Source organism: Trachurus trachurus, assembly GCF_905171665.1.
Source record: "Trachurus trachurus genome assembly, chromosome: 13".
Taxonomy (NCBI): domain Eukaryota; kingdom Metazoa; phylum Chordata; class Actinopteri; order Carangiformes; family Carangidae; genus Trachurus; species Trachurus trachurus.
The window spans coordinates 27,151,265-27,169,497 of NC_139892.1; the positions used below are offsets into that span (position 1 = coordinate 27,151,265).

At 41.7% G+C, this 18,233-nt stretch overlaps 1 protein-coding gene across 2 annotated transcripts; it reads left to right on the forward strand.

Moving 5' to 3' along the window:
* Positions 1-1,716: 1,716 nt before the first annotated feature.
* LOC310995495 (tripartite motif-containing protein 3-like) lies at positions 1,717-18,046 on the forward strand. Of its 2 annotated transcripts, none has more exons than XM_083984566.1 (13): positions 1,717-1,835; positions 11,239-11,411; positions 11,999-12,239; positions 12,455-12,606; positions 12,726-12,906; positions 13,098-13,827; positions 14,012-14,115; positions 14,205-14,372; positions 14,458-14,626; positions 15,140-15,199; positions 15,444-15,514; positions 15,963-16,103; positions 16,205-18,046. In XM_083984566.1, exons 2-13 carry the CDS (start codon positions 11,266-11,268, stop codon positions 16,355-16,357), a joined length of 2,316 nt encoding a protein of 771 aa, XP_083840692.1. In that variant the 5' UTR covers positions 1,717-1,835; positions 11,239-11,265; the 3' UTR covers positions 16,358-18,046. The 2 variants fall into 2 exon arrangements, with proteins under 2 accessions (XP_083840692.1, XP_083840693.1); XM_083984567.1 differs by lacking the exon at positions 1,717-1,835 and adding an exon at positions 9,103-9,320.
* The last annotated feature ends 187 nt before the right edge of the window (positions 18,047-18,233 follow it).

An 18,233-nucleotide genomic window follows, 5' to 3' on the forward strand; every position in this document is an offset into this window, starting at 1 on the left:
AAGTCGGAAAACATTTAAAATGTGTAAAAGTATACATAAGAGTAAAAGTCTATTAATGTTATCTCAAATTAGAGGAATGCTGAGGGCTCTTCCTACTGTGCTTCTGAGTTGCAGGTCACACGGCTATGCAACACCTTTCAGTGTAGTTTATTTAGTTCATTCAAACAAAATCAGCTATCAAAAGACAACAAAAATAGCATGCGAAGAACAGTTGCAACATAATGACACTATAATGTCCGCTGCGAGTCTTTATTAGTCGTGAAACCTGTTTTAAACTGGCAATGTAATTATAACAAATGGCATGGCATTGTACCGTGTTATTTTAGTGATCATTGTTTCTGTTGCATAATTTTTTATGAAAAACGGTGGGCCTACTGTAATATAGTCTATTATTTGATTATATTACATTGTCTAGCTGTATCATTGCAAACAATAGCAGGTATTCTATTATCAGTTGCTTTAGCAAAAGCAGTTATGAAGAAAATATTCTCAATTGTCATGGAAAGGCCATTAAATTTGAAGGTATAATTTCTCCCACACAGATTTTACATGTTGTTATGCTATTATATGAATATGTGATGAAGCAGTTAGAAATTTGGATTCCTCAGTCACTGATAGTACCTTGTTATAAGTTATTCAAGATGTGTCAGTCTTGGCAGTGAGACTTACCCACAGTTTGCATTGTAAGACCGGCTCACTGCTGCTGTTACTGCCAGACTGCAGCAGCCATCTTGACTAAACTACGACGATGGAAGCAGTCTCCATGGCAACTCCACGTTGCAGACTGAAACCCAGAGATGACTGTGTTAGCCCCTCACCCCAAGCCCCACCCCCAACAAACCCCCCATCGCCTGCACCATCATAGCAGCCTCACACAGTGCATCCACATTACAACACACTTCCATCTTTTTTTCATTCATGCCTCTCACTGTCATCCACCCTCTCATAGGTCTTTACCTAGAGCAGCTACATTGACCCATCCCCCACTCCACCCCACAACTAAACCCTTAGAAGAAGATTTAGTATCTATAGAGACTCTCTTTGTTCTTCAATTGTCTTTCTTACTCTTCTCTATACATTGTCTATATTCATATTCAGTAAGACTCATCAAGTGTCCTGACATCAACCAACATACCACCACCTGACTCCACCCCGACTACCAGAATAAGCAGGACTCCTGCTGATTGCATACCCCCCCATCTTTGCCTCCCCTTCAGCCCCACTTTCATGTCCCTGCCATCATAGACTCTATAGTCATTATCAATTTCCCTGTTTACCATTAATTATGTAAGGAGCTCATGAGGTAGGTTCAAATAGAATATAACATAAAACATGATGTGAAAATCTCAGGGCACTGTTGAGTTTGCCTGATTGTTATTTTCAGTGGTGTATACCTATTGTCTTTACACTTGAATAATTCTTTGTGCCGTAATAATTCAAGCTTTAAGGTAATAAACTGCACCCTTTGTCCTTTTAAGGGAACTGGGTGGTATCTAAGGAAGCCAAACCCCTTTGCACCAGACAGACTGTATCTCTCAGTCGGTTCCTGAGATTTTATTCTTTTGCATATTCCCTGCCCCCTCCATATGCTATTGGGTTCTTCAACTCCTCCCATCGGCAATCCGACCAATGCTGCATGTAAGCCACTCCCCTAATCTCCTCCTTTCCCTTCTCCTCTTCCTTACTGTCCCCTTCTTCTCCCAGACAGACCCTGCCCTTTCCTTTCTGTCGCCTGGTCTGTGGATTCTGTTGTAGAGGATTGGGACACTGACAATGGGAAGATTTCTCCACGGCCTGCAATGCTGACACTCCATTCCCTCCTGCTGGGAATTCATGTGAGTACAATCCGACCATTCACTTTTTTTTAATGGTATCGTATTTCTGCTTTCTCATCCTGCTTGTGCCATGATCTGTAGCTCTCAATAATACAATGACTGAGATAGGAACAGATGAATAATTGATTACTCCATCCCATCCAGCATCTGTGCATTGGTAAATCACAGAGAGGGTGTACTTATGAACCATTGTGCCCTCTCTGTTGTGTATTTTATTTTCAGCATTCATCAGTCATTGAAAACGTAAAGTAAATGCATTTTACCCTGTCTCGTTTAAGAGCAACTGTTGCACTAAAAACTCCCCCTGCTCTGATTCTTTAATGCTTCCTCAACCAGCCCACACACTTCTCCATTTTAGCTCCTAGGCAGCCCTGGCTGTCGCTCTGTAGCAGGTGGGCATCTCTGCTGCAGTCTGAGGGCTGGGCTCTGTAATCAAGCATACATGCTCTTTTGTTTAGGGGATTAGTGATCTTTCATTGCTTTTCTGATCTGAATTTGTATGGGGTGTACTGCTGGGAAGCTATGTGAGAAACATGTGAATCAGCGTGTTGTTTGCTTATGTCACTCTGTGTTGCATTGTACTGCAGCAACAGCCTATGCATCATTTCCACACCTCTGGCCTAGTCTGTGAGCAGATGGTTCAGTGGCTCCTTATTGATTGTTCTTTTGTTGTGGAAGATGGCTCATCTTTGTGTAAAACTATCTCGAAAAGTCACATGTTGGGTGAGTGCAGCTGATGGAAATGTTTGGCTGGTCTTGCTCTGTTGGCTGCCTGCTCTGGGTCACAGCGAGGTTGCAGACGGTCCTGGATGCTGTGCCTGAGGGCAGATAATTAGCCGGGGTTATGTGTCTGTCTTCGGGCCTCAGGGTTCTGTTCAGTATTTAAAACATGGGCTTAGAGTTTCAGATAATGTCTGTGTTCTTTAAGTAGTCGGGCCCAGCAGCATCCCAGACACAATGCTAGTACACAAAGATTGTTCGGTAGTTAAGCCACACGTAGGCTGCTCAAAGTGTAGCTTACAAGGAATCAGATACAGACTGACCTTTGAATACTAATTTGAAGACAGACATGTGGCAGTAATGAAGATGTAGCATGAACCTTACATGTTGTCAAAATCAATTCCCTGTGCACCAACACAGAACAGAAGATAGGCACATCAATTAACTGGCTGTAGATAGTTAATTTGATACTCATACTTAATATCCAGTGATTTAATGACTTAATCTGCAGGTTATATCCCCATCATGTGATACCTCTGTGGTAGTAAATTTTACTAGACTGTACCAGGGTTTCTAAACCTGTGCACTGAAATTAAATTCAATTTCAGCTGTAGTAATTCACCTGGCTCCTAGTTTAAATTTAAAATGTATTTTCTCATTAAACAAACAGAACATAGGTTTTTGATCTTAGTCTGGAGAAAAACTGATTTCCCATGGAGGACTGTAAGGACTGAACTGATCTGGACTAATGTTAACTATATTGCAGTGTAATTACTTTGCTATGGGCCCCTACAGAAGCATGATAGATGCAATAAAATACTTATTGGACTTATAATTATAATGCAACGTAATTTGATTAAACCATGTGTTCTTTATTTTTTCCATTATTACCGTTTTAAATCACCTCCTCAACACAAATGGTTCATGGCTCATTTTCAAACCAGGACTACCGGTATTGATTGTATTCCATTCATTATACTGTGTACTGTGGTTCTATACTCAAGATTGATCTAAGCTAACCGTCAGACTAATTTCCCCTCCTTTAAGATGGATTTTCCTGAACCAGTTATTTACAGTTTGGCTATTTTCGGTGAAGTCAGCATTTTCACCAGTAGGACATTTTCTGTGGCATCATAATCATATCATGAGCTTATAAAGAAGGTTGCAGTCACATCAGAAATGACACAATGGATGAAGTAAATATCAGATGAGTTTTTGTGAGGCTGCAGAGCAGTATTAGTCTACACTTCATATCAGTACCACAGTGTAGTAAAAAGTAGTAGTTGCTACAATAGCCTACATTACATCAAACTACACATTTGTGTTGTTCAACAAACCATTATGCTACAATCACAAACAACTCATCCCTCATTCTTAACATTTACTTACCATGTTATGACGTACTTCATATTGTATTTAAAATTTGTGACAACATTGATAAACTGGTAATCAAATCTTCAAGCAATGCATTGTCAGTGGATAGGACTACATGTACCAGACATTATGTGATCATCTGAGTCATCACAGTTACTGTAGCTCTTACTGCAGGTGGACAAGGGTCGCAGACAGCAGTTTTTATAAAAACTGCAGTGCATGTTGTGCCTGCAGACACATTGCCTGCACGCTGCATTGTCTCCTACCAGCCTTTGTGATAGTGGTCTCACAGGGAGAGACCCAGATGTCTCATGACTGCTTTTTTGTGTCAGTGTTGATTAAAAACTCACTGACATGATGTGGTCACTTTTCCTCTTATCTTCTCTCGTGAGTTGTCAGATCTTATCAATCTAATGTCAGAAGAGAAGAATATATAAGATGAGCTTAATGTTTTGGCCCTTTGAAGTACAGTAACTTGTTAAACTTCACATTCCAGAGTCAGTGGAATGAGTTCCTTCACATTTTCACTGTTACCAGTGCACAGACTTGGTCAGCAAATTGTGGCATATGTGATTTATGCAAATTAATTCCTATGTGCTCAGACTCTAAGTCTGACAAGCACAGAATACAAATGCAAACACTGTTTGCCTAGTTATGGGTAAGAGGATCTCCAGGAAAACAATATATAATGAAACCAAAAGCAGTGGGTTAAATTGTGATGTCTTGACTCTCATACATTATATCCACACTGTTTTTCTTTCATTATGTGAAATCCCATGTCTACTGCCATGACTGTTCTGACAGAGACTGATGCATTGAGACAGATTCCTTCATTTGATGCAGTGAGGTGTAAGGGGAGCTTGTTAGTTTGAGGAGCAGAGGTTTCTGAGTTGAGTGAGTAATGACTGATGAGTCATCATAGAGCCAGGCACCCTTGCTGGCCCCTCAGCAGCCCCTCCACACTCTCCAAAACACAGAGATGTACCTTCAAAGATTTGATTCTCTGGATTTCTCGTGGTTCAGGTCTACATCAGATGTTGTTGTTCAAAACAGCACAAGGGGCTCTTTGGTTCATTTAATGATAGCACAAATTGGACAATGCAGTCAGTCATGCTTGACCTGTGTCTGAATTAGATTCCATCAGATATCGCTGCAAATTGACATAATGATCACATGTTTCCCATTTGTTCGGAGATTCACTTCCTGGTGAAGAACTATTCTCAGACTTAATTTGAATAAATTATATGGACAGTTAAATATCAAATAGACAAAGCACAGTATTTACAGCAATGCAAATGAGATATGACCTTTACAGTTCTTTAGAAAGGAGTTCACATGGTGTTTGTCTTATGTAATTATGAGCAGTGATAAGTATCTTTGATAAGGATCAGTGGAAGTCTGGTCCACTGCAGTCTTTCTCACTTTTACTCTTTCTTCTCTGTCTCTTTTTCTCCCAGTCAAACACAGACATCACACTCCAAATGCATCCTTAACACTTCACACAGGAATAATGATTGCATGATGACACATGCATGGTGGTACAATAGATGTGGATTGAAGCATTAACATACAGCCTGTATTTAAACACAATCTTGAGAGCACATCATCAGGGACAACACTTCCCACTTCAGGTCATGTTTACTGGTCTGGCTACTGAGATGAACTGTTAGAAAACTCTGTAGTCTTAAGTCTGTCAGTCTGATGTCCTTTCTGTTTTGGTAATGCAGATATCATTGGGTAGTAACTTGGGAGATTTATGAATGTCTTCTCAATAATGGTGCATATAATTTAATATAAACACAGACTTCAAATACAACATGCAGTAGAAGGTTCTTGCCCCCTGTGCAAACAAGGAAAGGGAAAAATACTTTTATGGGCCTTGGAGTGCAAACATCCTGGATTCCTAAACAGTCATAGCCCGGGAATGATATTAACAATCTTCAAATTACAGCCTGAAGCCTGCTTGAAGCTACAGTTTACAGCCTTTGTAATTCACCAGCTCTCAGTGAAATCATATCAGAAATATATGACACTGATGGACCTTTGAATAACAAAGGAATGCTTCATGATTTGATATAGTATCTTACATACATTTCTTCACAATATGATATATGTCATATCATGATATGAAATAGCAGACAATCATGATAATGATATTACTGATCAATGATTATACTGAGAGCTAATATTGAGCCAAACATACTATTCGTCTCATCAGTAAAATTATTGTCACCAATCCCAGAACAACGGAGTGAGTGGAATTTAGTTTGTAATGGTCAAAGCATCAGCAACACAGCTATGTTTCTAGAATCATGTCCCAGTTGTTCAATACTGGCGTCAATGGGTGTTGTCATGAGTTATCTTTGTTAGGAACAATTCAATCAAAAAATAAAGAAATAGTGGACTGTATCCTGGATTATTTTTTATGAACTGACCTCATAAAGAAAATACACATTTAAAATCATATTAACATGTTTTATTGTACCAAATTGACTTTTTACTTGCTGAAATTGACCAGGTTACATTTGAATTCAGTTTTGGTAGGTATTCGACACTTTGGGAATAGCATGATTCACCCAAGATGTCATATTTTATATGGTCTCTCTCCACAGTATATTATGTAATAGAGTCCATGAATAATTAAAAACTGGGTGAGAGAAGTAGTTCTTCTATTACCTAGTCTAGCAAATTTTGGGTAATTCTAAGAGGCGTGATTTGTCATCCAAAAAAGATAACATCACTCCTTCTATCCATTAGTCACAAACCCTGTTAAATATCGTCATTTCATTTGTTTTACTATATTGAGCGTAGCGTTAGTTCTGGCAGGCCATGACGTCAAGCTCTTAATCAGCACAGCCTAACTGTCTTCACCTGTGCAGATCAGCTGATGGCTCAGCTGACTCTCCGTGGCTGCTTCCTATTGGGGAACTGCATTCAGAGCGCGCTGTTTAAACTACTCTAGCCCGACATCACCTCCCTTGCTGCTGCTGCTTCCTCTGCCGACTTTTTTGCAACCCACCTCCACCCCAGCTCCTCCTGTCATTGTATCTTGTTGGTTGCTCTGTCTGGGTTTTCTTTGCTGCTGCGCTCCCTGCTTATGCCGTTCATGATGGCTCGTGAAGGGCAGGAAGGTGCTCTTCCTGCCTCAGGCTTTCCACGCAAGCGCGTGGAAGAGCAGGGGGTCCCAGAACAGTACCATACCGCCAAACTAAACTGTGCAAGTAAATAAATATTATTTTGACATAGTGGTCCTGACAGAAACAAGGTTGTGAAATGTACTGGACGAGCAGACACAAGTCATTACTTTTTGTGTTATTGAGGACAAAGAAGCTTTAGAGTTATGATTTGCAGAGAGCATGACAGCGCTCTGCTTCAGGAATACACATCTAGCAACAACAAAAACAAGCAGCTGTTTATGGGAGAGGTGAAGAAGAGTGACGCATGGATACCTGCCTTTGTGCGGCAGAAAAGCTGAGAGTAATGTTTTCTCTCAGTATGAGCTTGCGTTGCTGAAACTCAATTAAACTATTCATATTACAAGTCCCTGTCAGGAGAAAGGTGTTAAGTACACAAACAACTCTTCAAGTATGAAATACCTCATTATACCCTCATGAATTTCACTGCTTCACTTGTGGTATTAGCATGAATGTAGTGCGTCAGTTTATGTACATTTACAGTATGTTAGGCAAGTGGTCTGACTCGGATTCAACTTGATCGGGCTAGATAGTGTCATCAGAGTCTGGGAGACACATTATTCCAGATGGCAGACGGGGTCTGACCCTGCACGAGGACGTTAAGCCACTTAACTGTAATGCCAGGTGAGAGTGGCAAGAGGTGCTCTGCAGCTGAATTCACAAACATTTGCATTGTGTGGATTTCGTGCAGGCGTCATTTTGCACCGTGACAGATACACTACAGAGAGAAAACACTGTTGCACACTGACTTGGACGATTGACCTCATCTGTATGAAGTGCTGACCGTACAGTTCCAGAGACCGAGCCTTGAAGAGGATATCTGGTCCCATGCTGCCTCATTCAACGCAGTCTTCACCTAAAACACTCACAAATGTAGGTGTAGACTGTGATGAATGAGGCAGCATGTGACCAGATTCAGGTCTGCAGTCTGCACTCTACTGTCACTCTCGTACTTATGTTTAGATTTATCAGTCTTAGAAAGGTTTCACTACATGTAAATCTAGGAATAACTGAGCCTTTTAGAGCTTTGCCACAAAGGCTTGTCTCATATTTAAACCATCTGAAGTGATTTCATTGATGTTGTGTTTGTCGTTTCTCTTTTTTTTCTTTACTTTTTGCTCATATTATCTCTTTTTGGAGCGCATGCACAGCTACCAATTCGGGGGCTGTCAGTAAGAGACTGCTTTTAGTAAGATCCTCTTTCTGTGGTGAGGCGAGTGGGAGGAACTGAGCTGAGGAGGGCTGCTGAGGGAGGGAGGAAGGGAAGCATAAGGGGGTTGGAGGGGGTGGGGGGCAGCCAGCCAAGTAGGGAGGAGCCTGAGGGCTTTGGCTCCTCAAGCTTCCTCCTGATGTCACCGTTCAGCTGCTGTAATTCAGTGTCCATGTGAAGGGAAGGCAGGCCAGATAGGGGAGGGCTTTTGAGGGGAGACAAGGGAAGGGGGAGGCAGAGAGGGTGGGGAAAAGGCTGGTTGTGTGGACAGTGAAAGGGCTCGGCAGAGCTCCTTAGTCAGTAGGCCTTGTAATCACTTGGCAAGTTGCAACAATAGGGCCAGCGTGCCTGAGAAAAGCCCCATCTGCAAGGCGTCTTGGGCTGAGATCAGGCCTGCTAACGCTATGACTGCATTTATGTGACTGAGAGACAAGAGAAGGAAAGAAAAAGAGATTGAAGGCAGCGAAAGATGTGGGGTGGGGAGCTGTGAGTAGAGAGCTGGAATGCCATTGTTAGAGCTCACAGAGGGACAGCTGCCTCTGAGGCCTGCTAGCTCATGTGAGACAAGCAACCCAGCTCACCCCCTGACCCCCCGCCATCTCCCCACAGACAGACAGACAGGTGGTGCCTGAACTCAGCCAGCTGGGAGTCAAGGGAAGGAACTAGTTTTTGGGGAGTGGTATTTTAAAGCTTCCTCTTTCCTCATTCTCAAGAAAAGGGGCCTAGCCTATGTTTGTCAAGGCACCGGTCAGAGCTGAAACAGAGAGTGTGGGAAGCCTGTTGTTGGTGCTAGACGTCATGTAGATCTGATAATTTGAACCATCCTGGGTCAGATTGAGAGAGCATTTGTGAAGATGCAACTTCAAAGTACAAACCCTGCTGGTGGATCAGCGGATCAAAGATCAGACGAGGCTGAAAAATTGTACAGTCATGGGGCTGTGACGCATTAGGATGTGATGGCTAGTTGACAATGCTCTCGGAGGAAAGGTTTGTGTGTGTTTCTTGGATAAGTTAGATGTAGACAATAGCTTTTGTTTGGTTTTTAGTTGCAGTTGTATAACATTAAACTAACACTGAGTCTTTCAGTTGAGTAAATCCATTTTCTTAGTGCACACTTGGCTTTTGCCTCGTCTGTCTTTAAATTGCATTCAGTTGCAACTAATGGGTTGTTCCATATCCATCCTGATCCATAATGTATACTGTTTGTTTTATTTCTCAGCTACATGAATATTATATCATCTGTAACTGAGCAATAATATTGTACAGGAACTGACAATGCACTATATTCTGATCTAAAGAGATTTTTGGGGATAAAAATAGCATCTGTTCACATCTGAAGTTTTCTTTTGGGTTTGTTCTTTTGTAGGTGCTTCAAGTCAAAAATGACAGTTATGAAAGTTCAGCATCTAACTGATTATAGTAGCACCATTACTTCAAGCACAGCATTTCTCTGTGGTCTATCTAAAGCTATAAATATGAATGTAAACGTTCTGGTTTTTTTCCCTCCTGGAGTGAATTTCAGTATACTGCAGTTAACCTTTTTTGGAGTAAGAGTGAATGAAACAACATACTATACATGCAGCAGGACAGGACAGCATCCAGTGTTTGTTTTGTTAGTTGGAGCCATTATGTTGAAAAGGATCTTCCATGGCTATACCTTAAATTATCCACATCCTAAAACCATAGTCAGACAGGATGTTGCTTTTTGATGTTACCAAGGAAAAAGAGAAAACATCTGTGTGTAGGAGTAACACATCCAACTCAGGATCCAACATTTATTATTGGATTTATTTATTTTTTACTTTCTCTTTGAAATGATTAATTAATTTGCCTTGCATGGGTATTACAGCGCTTCAGCATGCCAGTACTCGTCATGCCACTGCTGACAAAGTCTTTGTTTTACACCACTCCTTGACTTTTCATATAAGTACTGCCTCTCTTATTCAAGAGGCACAATGCAGTCTCAAGGTTAGATGAGGGAGGTGCATTACAGACATAGACAGTAACAACAACAGCTTGTGAAATGAAGACAAGACTAGACTATGAATTATGAGTTCTGTGCTAGCTTTTCAACAGATCACTGAGAAAAGGTGTTGTGGTAGACAGAAGATCTCGGGGTGTAAACCTGAACACATGCTTGAACAGGTGAACTAAGCACCTAAGTCATTTTACAGTACAAAGCAGATACCAAGCAAATCAGTAGCTGGACATGAACCATACATTAGTGTAATGTTTATTGACCATTAAAGCATTGTGTCTGTGTCTGTAGTAGTCCATGTAATCCTTTAGGCGCTTATTTACAATATGACAGATGCACTACATGCCATTGGCACACTGAGATAATCTGTGCTTGACCCACTGATACAATTTAATGTAACAGCAAATCTGCCATCTGAACAGACAGTCAGCAGGCATCCACTCTCCAAACAAATGATGCTTTATGGTAAAATAATGTCAGGAATGAAACATAAGATACACTTCAGCACTTTTTGTTGACAGTGTAACATATACTCTTACACCACTGTAAACACAGACATGTTGACTTTGAGGCTGCATAGTTGGGTTTTTTTTCCCTGTGGTGATGACATGTATTAATATTTCTTCTGCTGCATTAACTTGATTAGTGTTTTCACTTAAAATGTTAAACAGCTTCTGGCCGTATGGGTGTTTGGGAGAAAAAAAAAAGGCTCATCGCACACGGCTTCAAAAGGGAGGGAAGGCATTAAATGCCAGTAGACACAGGGCTTGGATGAGGTTTTATAACGTTAACAGAATAATGACTCATTTCTTCCTTGTGCTCTTGCTGAGGGTAAGTGAATACGCCCTCCTCACCCTCGCCCTGGTTTGAATGTTTCCTCAAGGCTTTCCTGACCTTTCTCCTGTTTCTTCTGTCCTGTGTGTACAGGTTAAGTGGTCCCGGTGCCCCCTTTGAATGTCCGTCACTATGGCTAAGCGTGAGACTGGCAGCACCAGCCCTGTGGTTAGGCAGATAGACAAGCAGTTCCTGGTCTGCAGCATCTGTTTGGACCATTATCACAACCCCAAGGTCCTTCCCTGCCTGCACACCTTCTGTGAAAAGTAAGCTCTTAATCAGTCAAGCTTTATTTGTACAGCACTTTTTCTACCGCACAGTTCAAAGTACAGTTCAGGTGACTGACAGTAGAAAGATAAACACCTAAGCAATAAACCATGTTTCAGCAAAATTTAAAGATGAGACAACAGAAGTAGAATGTATGCCTTTAGCTTGTGCTTAATTCAGAAACAGAGCACATAACCAACTGGAAACGTGTTAACAGGATTCTTAAAGACGTTACATTTAATGGCACAAAATCACCCCACTTATACCAGCTATTCTCTCATCACTGTGGCTTCTGCATGATGTAAGGCACCAGCCACTCTGAACTTGGCTGCAGGAAAACAGACAGCATACTTAATGGCACAGCATTGTTGGCAGCCAGCACTGATTTCCACAGCTTTGCCTCGCAGTTCTTATAAATAATTTGGTGCTCTGTTGTGCCCAGTAAAAAAAAAGAGACTAGAACGTCCTTGTCTCCTATGTCAGTCTAAAAGACAGATTTTGTGATTTTATACCATGTTGACAGGTGTTGATAGGTGCTACTACAGATTTAGCCCTCTAATTCATCTTCTTTGTATTGTCTGTGTAGATGTTTACAGAACTACATCCCTCCCCAGTCTTTGACGCTGTCCTGCCCAGTATGCAGACAGACCTCTATCTTGCCAGAGAAGGGTGTGGCAGCCCTGCAGAATAATTTCTTCATCACAAACCTAATGGAGGTATTACAGCGAGACCCAGAATGCAGCCGACCTGAGGCCTGTAATGCCTTGGAGTCGGCCAGTGCAGCTACAGCCTGTCAGCCCCTTTCCTGCCCCAACCACGAGGGCAAGGTGAGTTGATGCAAAAGGACAGAGAGTGTTATGTAACAGGTAAAATCTAACAGAGATCGACCGCCAAATTCATGGAAAACACAGTACTCTTTTGCAAGATGTCAATGTGAACACTGCTGCGTGGTGTGTGTTGAAATAAATGAAATGAAATGGATAAAATGTATTCATAGAAATGTGACGTTCAGTTGTCTCTTGCTCCACTGCACCATCTGCAGGTGATGGAGTTTTACTGCGAGTCGTGTGAAACAGCCATGTGTCTGGAGTGTACAGAGGGAGAACACAGGGAGCATGTAACAGTTCCTCTGAGGGACGTGCTTGAGCAGCATAAGTCAGCACTAAAAAATCAGCTGGACACTGTGCGAAACAGGTAAAATTAATTTTTAGAACTTAAATTTTCAACTGTACTGTCAAGTGTCCTGAAGGGGAAAACTGATTAAAAGTTTTGTTTTGTGTACTACTTTTTTTTTTTTTGCTTTCATTTGGCAGACTACCTCAGTTGACGGCTGCCATTGAGCTTGTGAATGAAATCTCCAAGCAGCTCACAGAGCGGAAAAATGAGGCAGTGACTGAAATCAGTGACACTTTTGATGAGCTGGAGAAGGCCTTGCACCTGCGCAAGACTGCTCTCATTACCGAGGTGGAAAACATCTGCAGCACTAAGCAGAAGGTCAGAGCTTGATCTATCCATTTCTGCAATGATAGCAATTAAAAAAATATTGAGTCCTGACTCCTGTCAATTTTTAGTTCATGATAGAAGTTATCTCAATGAACCTTGTCTAGACCGTACTTTGTTACAGTGTCCCACATTTTAGTCCAAGCATCACTAACTGTCTGGCTCTGCCTTTTGAATATTCTTAGGTGCTTCAGGCACAGCTGACCTCTTTGCTTCAGGGCAAAGAAAACATTCAAAGCAGCTGCAACTTCACAGAGCAGGCCCTGAGCCACGGCAGCGCCACCGAGGTCCTGTTGGTGCAAAAACAAATGGGTGAGCGGGTGAGTGCCCTGGCGCGACACAGCTTTCCTGAACATCCACACGAAAATGGACATCTGGAGTGCCAGGTAGAGACGGACGGACTGAGGCGCTCCATCCAGAACCTTGGAGTTTTGATCACAACCGGGTCTGTGGGCCATACTAGTGTTGCCACCGGTGAAGGCCTTCGACATGCACTGGTCGGCCAGCACACCACCGTCACAGTCACTACTAAAGATAAGGATGGAGAACTGGTAAAGACCGGTAATGCTGCTCTGAGGGCAGAGATTATTTCTGCAGACGGCGCGTGCAATGAAGCTGAAGTGGTGGACAACAAAAATGGCACCTATGAGGTGGGATATACCATCCGCTCAGAGGGAGAATACACCTTCTCCTTGCTGCTATATGAGCAGCCTGTTCGGGGGGGTCCGTACCGTTTGCGTGCCGTCAAGCCGTCAGATGTTCTGCAGTCACCAGACGATGTGAAGAGAAGAGTGAAATCCCCGAGTGGAGGAGGAGGCCATGTTCGACAGAAGGCTGTGCGCAGGCCCTCCAGCATGTACAGCACCACCAAGAAAAAGGAAAACCCAATAGAGGATGAGCTGATCTACAGAGTGGGTGGGTGAATAACTGACTACATCTGTTTCTACTTGAGTACCTGATGATGCAGAATTTTAAATGTTAGCCTCTTCTGTGTCACAAAATAGTTCCCTTTGTTTCCTCTGGCTGTTTAAACTAAAAGTACAACAGAGCTAACACATGCCAAGCTCTGAAGCAACCTAATGTCTCATTGATATGACAGGAACAAGAGGGCGAGATAAAGGGGAATTCACAAACCTGCAAGGCATCTCAACCTCCAGTAATGGCCGGATCGTGGTGGCAGACAGCAACAACCAGTGCATACAGGTCAGTGTATGTTGAGCTGCAATTAAAAATGTAATGCATTAGTCCTTTGTTTTGTTTGTGGAGTAAATGATTTGTCTCCACCTGTCCAGGTATTCTCAAACGATGGGCAATTTAAGATGAGGTTTGGCGTCAGAGGTCGTTCACCAGGGCAGCTTCAGCGTCCAACAGGGGTCACAGTGGACATGAATGGTGACATCATCGTTGCCGACTACGACAACAGATGGATAAGCATCTTCTCCTCGGATGGCAAGTTCAAGGTGAATGGTCTCATCTGAACAAAAACAAGTTTTCATTGTACAACCAAACACAGAGTAACCAAAACCTTCCATGTGGCTGTCACAGAACAAAATTGGTGCTGGAAGACTGATGGGACCAAAAGGCGTGGCTGTGGATAAGAATGGACACATCATCACTGTTGATAATAAAGCCTGCTGTGTCTTCATCTTCCAATCAAATGGGAAGCTGGTGACAAAGTTCGGAGCCAGGGGAACGTCAGACAGACACTTTGCAGGTACTACTGCGTTCCGCTACAAGTAACAAACTGAGTGATCTTTTCATTAATGATTTCTCTTGTAGGAAAAGACTGGGATGCACAGCAGATGATGCTTGATGTTTCAGGGCATGTGGTTGGGCCAGATTTACAGATTTAATTTATGTTTCATACTTTACAGGAATGTTGTATTTATTTGGTGCACAGCATGTTTCACACCCAACTAACTGATGTATGCATGTACTGTATAGCTCAGTCAGTTGTGTTCTTATTGCATTGATAATCTAAAGCTGTAAAAACAATTACCTGATCATCACAGTGCAAGGCAGAGTTGTAAATTCAAAATGCACTCTAATGCATGCAAAAGATGTGATGATTCTCTTCTAGCCTTTGCCAAAAAATAACACTTGATAAGATTTGCCTGTGTTACTGGGATCCCACATTGAACTGGCTTGTGTCGAGAGCAGTGTTTCAGTTGAAACTCACCCGTTCTTTCAATTTCATTTCTCACTTGGACCTTTTCTTTTCTTTTAGAAAAAAGTGGTGCAAACATTGCACTGGAACAAAAGCTTAGTAAATCTGGCCCTGTTTTCAGTAAGTAATTAATTCACTGTGAGTGTGAAGTAAAAAAAAAAATCTCTGTTCTTTTACATGTTGATGCATCAGCTCTGTCGTGTCCTCACGTCTTGTCCCATGTCAACTCTCCGAGTGTCTTTGTGACCACTGTGTGTGTTGTTTTCAAAGTCCAAAAATAGTGCGGAACTTCCTCTCATGTGTTGTAAAGCAGTGGATGACTTATCTTTCCTTTGTCCCCCTCTGTCTCCTCTGCTGCTTCCAGGTCCTCACTTTGTGGCCGTAAATAACAAAAATGAAATTGTGGTAACAGACTTCCATAACCATTCAGTTAAGGTATGGTCCGTTGCAAGCATGTGTACATTCTTAACTGTATTTATCTGTATTGGAAGTATTGTTAATAAATGGATTTCAGGAAAAAACATCTATACTTTAGACAGTTTTCAAAGCCATAACAAACCAACCTTTTTTGTGGCTTCAAATGTTTTTCCCTTTCTTTTCCTTCTACAATGATGTTGCAGGTCTCTGTCTGTAAAAATGAAATAAAAATAAAATAAACAATCACTCAGTTTCAATTAAATGCCCCAAAATGGACTGAACAACCAAAGATTAACATCCAAAAACTTAAAAAAAAATAATAATAATTGGCTGTTCTTACGAATCAGAAAGTTAACAGCTGTTGTACCAGACTGGCTATGTTGCTTGCTATTTTCCAAAAAGTATTATTATTATATGCGACAGCTGAATGTCATTCTCCCATTTCCCTGTTTAATCTCTCCTGCAGGTGTACAATGCAGACGGGGAGTTCCTGTTTAAATTTGGCTCCCATGGAGAGGGGAATGGACAGTTTAATGCTCCAACGGGCGTAGCTGTGGATGCCAATGGAAATATCATTGTTGCTGACTGGGGTAACAGTCGGATCCAGGTTAGTTTGACAGAACTACATGTCCCTGAATGCAAGGATCAGACTCATGAACATATTACTCAGTGACTTAACCTGTCCATTTATGTTGTCCCATCAACCAGGTTTTCGACAGCTCAGGGTCCTTCCTGTCCTACATCAACACATCAGCGGACCCTCTTTATGGCCCCCAGGGCCTGGCCCTCACATCTGATGGCCATGTGGCGGTGGCAGACTCTGGTAACCACTGCTTCAAGGTCTACCGCTACCTGCAGTAGAGACCTGAGAAAGCCATCTTCACCACTGCAAGCACTGACAACGACACAACCAATGTATTCCACAGGGTGCAATGACCTTTCCAATTCAGCCTTTTGATGTGCACATCAGCTGATCTCCCGGATATAGTTAAGTGTCTGAATCTGAGTTTACTCTTTATGATGTGTATTGAAGGTTGGTTTTAAAGTTGGATGATGTAGCGTCCTTGGGACAAGTAATGGACATAAAGCTATGGACTGGTTTTAGAGAATGTACAAAAGCATTTTTTGTGTGTTGTACACTGTTGATGGTATTATTACACCACACTTTCTGTGAGACCGGACAGGGTAGGAGATAGATTGAAGTATTTAATGAGCCATAACTTGTCCAAATGCATGAAGTTTTATTTTATCTTAATGCCTAGGCGACAACACAGTGTACCTATCAGTTGCTTTTCTCATGAACTAGTTAAAGCTTACAGTGAAATTAACAGCGCTACGCTTCTCTAGCAATGAAATGTAAAATTTCTCATTTACTGACATCTCACATACAAATGTCACCACCATCTGTGCATTGATTTGCTGTATGTACTGTACATACATAAATGTATATTGTGTATATTAGATGACTCAGTATGTATGTGCTATGATTTTGAAACACACAGCCTTTTGGCCATTCAGAGAGCAGCAGTCCAGGATCCCAGGATTTTAAACATGTGTGTATGGCAGCTGTTACAAAGTGTGCTTTTGAGACATACCCAGCACATGCTTAAAAGACGAAGTGTGTCATATTTATTGCTAATGTAAGCAGCACAATAATCATTTTTGTTAATATTTGTTGTTTTAAAGGGAAAAAAAAGAAAATGAAAAAAGCTAATTTAATTTATTTTATACACTATTTCAGCATTTACAAATTATTTTTCTAAATTGATGTGCTTTTTTTGTTGGAGCTTCACACTTGTTCCCTTGACCTTGAAGGGAAATTCCACCTTAAAGCAGAATTCAGTGTCCCGCGCTCACATCTGGGAAGTTTTAGACCTGTGTTTTAGCACATGAGCAGCTCTTTTCCAAAGCTACAAACCCATCTTAACTTTCATTTGAGATGTCATCACAAAGAGAGTTTTGTAAGTTTCCCTGTTGAGGGTGAATGGCTAATAGATATGGGTTCATAGAGTGATCATTTTGCCTTTAATAACTGAAGAGCTTTATTCATTGAAGTGCTACCAGATCCAAACTAGGAAATAATACAAATATCTCAGGAAATCCATCCAAATTAGGTCACAATAGAACAACTTGAAATACTTTGATGGAATCATAGATTGGGAGGAAATGGATTCAAGATCACAACAAATACTGGGATGGAATATGAATTCTGTTTTACCGTTTTTGGTTTGTTTGCTTTTCTTTCACATAGGAAACAGTTACAAAAGTATTACATGATAACTTATTAGATGGCTTTTCCCAGCAAACTCATCCACGCTTCGCTTTTGAAAACACTCGCCTATGATTCTGTCTGTTAAGCTATCTAACAAAACACTGTTAGATCTAAGTTTCTGCCTGCACAGCATCAAGCCATGACTCCATCAGAAACACTTGTACCAGTAGAGCTGTTGCTGCTCTTGCTCCCCCCAGTGTTCATTCTGTGTAATGTCATGAGAGCCTGGTGCCAGAGCAGAATAGAGAGCGGGTGCAGGAAGAAGGCAACTTCCTGGTCTGATGTTATTACCCACAGCACTGTGCTTAAACACCCAAACACCAACATCCACGCTCCCCAGTGTGGAGATTTTCTTAGCCACAGGATACGACCAGGAAGCTGCTGTTTGTCATGCACCTAATCTGATGTTTGACTTGTTGCCAAACAGGAGCCCAGACATCTTTAAAGAGTCAAAGCCCCATTTTA